We start from the raw sequence: 5580 nt of genomic DNA, 5'->3' as shown, positions 1-5580 counted from the left end.
TGGAAGCCAGCCCACAACCAACATAAAGATCATGAACAGTTGTATTTCTGAAGAATCAGTAGGATATAGAATTTGCACCTGGTTTCACAATGTTTCTCTTTGGCAAGTTATCATTAAGTTATTGGTTAAGTACTCTTATCGGGTTATTATGGCCCCGTGATGAAATGAAGATATATATCCTATTAATTGGTGAAACAGCAATTTTGCAAGCATGGCTGAAAACCAAGCACCACACCTCTGAAGTTCAGCATTTCTATTTATGTTCAGAGCAGTAACAATTTCCTTCAAAACAAAAAGAACGCTAACAATTGCCTTGAGCTCAAAACCATCACTCCCTCAGATAAGGCTCCTCTCAAAGTTAGTTTTCAGATCAAACCTCCTGATGGTTACCACCTTCTAATTTCGCTGCAAAGCAGGTCTAAAAGTTAATAGCAAGAGAAGCATTCCCAAACCACAGATCCTCCAAAGACATGCTACAACTAGGGTCGGCATTCCATCTGTACCAAGCTAAGCAGTAAACTAAATACTTCCAACAATTAACTGAAGATTAGATGGTGAGAGATTACGTGGGTGCTCATTGCACTGACATTGCAACAAGAGCACGTTGTGCTGCCCACGGTGCCTGACCACCTCCTCGACCTTCCTGTTATGATCATCTTGCCAGTCCAGGACCAGCGACGAGAAAAAAATGTGCGCCGTGGCCGATACATTGTTGAACTCTTATGCATTGCCTGCACCTTTTAAGCTCTCCTGTCATTAGAGGAACTCGGACAGAACCTGCTACATCACAGAACCAACTGGGCTTGACTTTCTGCCGCTGCCAAAAAATCGCAAAACTAGTATGCAAATACTGCACTGCCAAAGCTAAGACCTCCGGACCTGCATCTACTTTTGAACTTGTACATAATTTTGATCACAGATCATCATTGCGACGAAAACCATGTACTTCCTCCGTCCGGAATTACTTGACGCTCAAACGGATTATCTAACACTAAAATACGTCTAGATACATCCATTTGAGCGTAAACTAATTCCGGACGGAGGGAGTACACCACAGTTTATTCACTCGATCATTGCTGGGCTAGCTAGCATGTCAATGGGCGTTTTGTCCTCCGAGAGGTATTCGTCATGAGACACAAACTTAGTATGAACAAAGGATGCTGAACTGAACTGAAGAAAGGTAAGTTCACAAAATACAGAAGGTGAAGATATTTCTAGATACTCATTAGTACAGTGAATTATACAAGGTCCTGCCCCTTTCTTCTGCCTTCTTTTACTTGGTGGAGGTGTTCTTGATAAAGCCAAAAGACAGTCAGCAACTCACCGCCGCTGCCGAGCTTCCTTGCATGCACTTCCCTGTTGCACCGGTTGGCTGCATAGGCCAGGAAGTTCAACCACAACAATAGCAGCGCATAAACCACATCTTCCTTCCTATCGAGTAGTGTCTTAGCAATGATACCCGCATAAGTGAGCCGAGGATTGATGAAGTTGGAGCGTTTCAGCTTGCTTGGTATGTCGATGGCGATCTCCTTCTCAAGCTCTGAAGGTTTCCAGCCACGGTGATGGTGAGGTCGGAACAAGTTCTTGAGCATGGTGCAGAAGCTGTTACCAGGTGAGCCTGCGATGTGTTTAGTGCATATCTCATCCAGTTGTGTACAGGTTTGCTCGTACAACCAGTTTTGGGGAAGGCCTGGTAGCATGTCGGGAGAGTCCACAAGGAGGAACATCATGTAGTTGGACAATACGCTGACTAGCTCCACATGGTCGTCAGACACATGATCGCCCCTTTGGTCTATTTTAGCAAGGATCAAGTCGGTGGCGATGTGCCAGCTGATGACACTCTCATGGAAGTCAACTCCATGATAATCCTCCAAATCCTTCAACAGCCCAGGATAGCGGTCCTCATTCAGTGCCCGCTCACCCCATCTAGTCCTGCGCAAGCCCATTGTGTTCATATCATTTCCTGTGACATTCAATGCAAGCTTCTTGACCTTCTCAGAGACATCGATGGTCCACATGTACCTCTTGTCCCACCACTTGCCGAGGCCCAGCATTTTGCATAGATTGCCGAGGCGTTGACTCATTGGATCCACCTGTCTTGCACGAGACCACAACATGTTGTGCTGCCCCATGGTGCCTGACCACCTCCGCGAGCTTCCTGTCATCATCACCTTGACAGGCCAGGACTGGCGGAGAGAAAAAAGTGTGCGCCGAAGCTGACGCCATCCTCCAGCACACACAGCAGAATGCCGGAGCCAATCCCATTGCATGGCACACAAGAAGGTAAGCGCCCAGCTTGAGCCTAGTGCACCAAGGAGCGACTTTGTCTCCAGGACCAAGGCGCCACCCAACAAGGTGTATGTGATGGCAACATCGACTAGGCTGTAATCATCTTTGCTGCTCAACTGGAACAACACGAGGGAGGTGGCGACAGCGGGTGGCGTGATGACACGGATGCAGTAGCCAAACCAAGAGTGGATCACGCCTGCCTTGGTGTACAGGATATCGTACATGAGGGAGAGCTCCACCTCCATCACCCTCCACATGTGTTCACGGTCTTTCAAGAGGCCCTGGATTATTGTGTTCTCCAGATAATCCCCCTCATTCTGGCTACCTGAGTCATCCACCGCGATCACGCAATCAACTATCCCACGCTTGCAGATATGAAACAGGCAGTGAGCATGCTGCAGGACTAGTTCGCCATCATTGTACCAGTCTTGATACTCAGTATAAAATTGCCGGTGATGCATGTCATGTGCCCGTACCTTGAGAGAGCTCTGGAGGATGCTGAACTTGGCGGACCAGAGAGCACATGTCCTCTCCACATACTTTGCAGTGCCGAGAACGAATATCAAGATGGCAGCCACCATGAGCAAGGTCCCGCCGCCGACGATATGCCTGTATAGGACAATTGCAGCTGCCAGGACCTGCACCACAAGGCTTAGCAAGTGGCGCCCCCAGAGCTTGCTATCCTCGAGGGCGTAGGCGGTGATGTTATCCGGGCCGCCGAGGTGCAACAGGAGGAACGGCACCCAGAAGGCAATGAGGTGGTGGTCTTTTGTTGCGCCGCTGAAGAGGAGCTGGCCGGCGGCGTATGTCGCAGTGGAGTCAGACAGCTGGTACGCCACCCAGAGGGGGACCCTCAGCCAAGATGAGCCGTCTTTACGCCGACGGATGTTAGCAAATATATGGAGTAACACCTGGAAGAAGAGGCTCAAGAGAACCGAGATCTGGGACGCCCAGTCATTCCAGAAGCCTAACGCCCCTCCAGCCATTGTTGCGAGCTTGATCCTGCAACACAATAGCTGAAGATACATAAAATCAGTAATGACAGTCAATCAAAGTAAGAGCACAGGAGCCTAATTGCACATATTGAGTATGACACTGCAAAGTGGCGGCTTGGTACCTCCCAACTCTGAAGAAAGCGAACACCCCTGCAATGAGAGTACGAGACCGCCTGCTAGCGAGTCCACATCAACTTAGTAGAAGTAGACATGTTGTAGACTGTCGAAAGAATATGATATGCATTTCCATGTTACAGGAGCTAGCCAACAAACTAGCTGCACATCCACTCTCAACAAGTAGCCAAAGAACCAAGAAATTAAGAACACTGATAACAGCGAGGAGTCGCATGTGAGGGTACGCGCTGGATGCACATGATTTGAAGGATGATCCACTATACATGAGATGAGGTGCATAAATACAGTCTCAAGCATGTGCCTGCGTCTGGACACCACACCATTGTGCAGTACTATAATTGACTTGAGACCATGGTAGCTAGTGTACAAGCTGCATTCAGTCGAGTCGACCAACAATACTATATATGCCCATCGACCAACGATACTCTAATCTGGCCATGTTACAGAAGAACTCTGATAGGAACTAGCTTACGGTCCACTCTCAACAAGTATCCAAAGAAACAAGAAATTAAGAACACTGATAACAGCGAGGAATCGCATGTGAGGGTACGCGCACCTTGTTGTCCACTCTCAACAAGTATCCAAAAGAACCAAGAAATTAAGAACACTGATAACAGCCAGGAATAGCATGTGAGGGTACCGGGTACACGCAGGATGCACATAATTTGAAGGATGATCATCATAAATGAGATGAGGTGCATGAATACAGTCTCAAACATGTGCCTGCATCTGGACACCACACCACTGTGCAGTACTATAATTGACTTGAGACCATGGTAGCCAGTGTACAAGCTGCTTTCAGTCGAGTCGACCAACAATACTATATAAGCCTGTCGACCAACAATACTCTAATCCCAGGCCAAGTTAATTAGCGCCAGGTTCAGAGTGGCGTCTTCAAATGCACAAATTCGACGGGTTATGTCCAATATCCAGAGGTTAAAATTGGACACGGAAGAACTCACATAGCAGAGCGGCGGGCATGGCGGAGCTGTCTGCGGGCAACGACGCCCCGGCTCTCCGGTGGAGTCCGCGGCGCATCTGTGAGGCGCTTGAACTGTGTGCTCGCGGTCGGCCTAGCTAGGCGCTGCGCGTGGAGGACGACTGCCGTCGGCGACCAGAAGCTCCGAACGAGCAGAGGGGCGACGAGGAAGATACATGGCGCCAGTGGTCGCGGCGGCGGTAGCTACGGACAGGAGGCGCAGCGGAGCAGCCGCGGTCTCCTCCGCCATGGCTGAGCAGAAGGAGGCTGGGGATGGGGTTTTTTGATTTTTAGCCATCACTTACTTTGCACTTTGATAATTTACCACTGCTTACATTGTAATTGTTTTGTTGCCACCCTTTACTTTGCACTTTGATTTTTTGCCATTTTTCACACAAAAACAATACTTGCAAATGATTAATATAATATATGCATAAAACAGTGGACTAAAATACCCTTTGTGCTAGATTGATCGGTGCACCCAACTGATTTGAAGTCAAATCAAAAGGGATGAACCCATTCGCCGCCGCCGCCGCCGTCCTCTCTGATGGCCGACTGCTCTCCTCCAGGCGTCGTCCGCACCGCCGGAGTACCAGATGCCGGGCAGATGCACCACGGGGAGGGCCCAGGAGTGAGGCGCCGCTCCAGGCATCCGTCCCAGTGGCTCGCCTGAAGGTCGCTCCCGACAAGGTCGCCCCGCGGGGATCGAACTTGCTAACTCGGCCCGCCTCTAGTGCGTTGCTAACCACCGCGCCATGCCGGTCTCGTCACGGGGAGGGCCCTAGGTGCCGCTCCGGGCTTGTGCAGGGAGCATGAGAAGCCTCCCCTTGTCGGAGGCGCGCGAAGGACGGGAAAGGTGGGCTCCGGCACCGGGTAGCCCGCAGCTCGGATGCGGGGGGGGGGGGGGGGGGGGGGGGGGGGGGGGGTGGTAAGTCGGAAGGATAGGAAGTCGGCGGCGTTGACGGCGACGAGAAGCTGGTGGCCGGGGAACGGCCGCACGGGGGCGGGTGAGGGAGATGGGGAGCGAGCTTCTCTCCCGTGTCATGTACCCGTCAATCGGGAGGCAGCAGAGGATGGGTAGGAGGTCAGCCATGGAGCAAACATGCCGTCGGCGGACATGGAGCAGAGCGCCCCGTGATGTAGTCGCCGCCGTCGTCTCTTATCCGTGACCCGTGAGTGGTG

General features: G+C 50.9%; 1 protein-coding gene across 1 annotated transcript; it reads right to left on the bottom strand.

Annotated features, from left to right (window-relative positions):
* Positions 1–1145: 1145 nt before the first annotated feature.
* Positions 1146–5301, bottom strand: LOC125535086 (uncharacterized). Its single transcript, XM_087542715.1, has 2 exons — positions 3407–5301; positions 1146–3305 (listed from the first exon to the last, which is right to left on the bottom strand). The coding sequence occupies exon 2, from the start codon at positions 3273–3275 to the stop codon at positions 1239–1241; it is 2037 nt and encodes a 678-aa protein (XP_087398841.1). The 5' UTR covers positions 3276–3305; positions 3407–5301; the 3' UTR covers positions 1146–1238.
* Positions 5302–5580: the final 279 nt, after the last annotated feature.

The sequence above is a fragment of the Triticum urartu genome, chromosome 2A (genome assembly GCF_056163025.1).
Source record: "Triticum urartu cultivar PI428250 chromosome 2A, HENAU_Tu73, whole genome shotgun sequence".
Taxonomy (NCBI): Eukaryota; Viridiplantae; Streptophyta; class Magnoliopsida; order Poales; family Poaceae; genus Triticum; species Triticum urartu.
The sequence above is the reverse complement of the archived record's forward strand: the minus strand, read 5'-3'. Positions and strand labels throughout refer to the sequence as shown.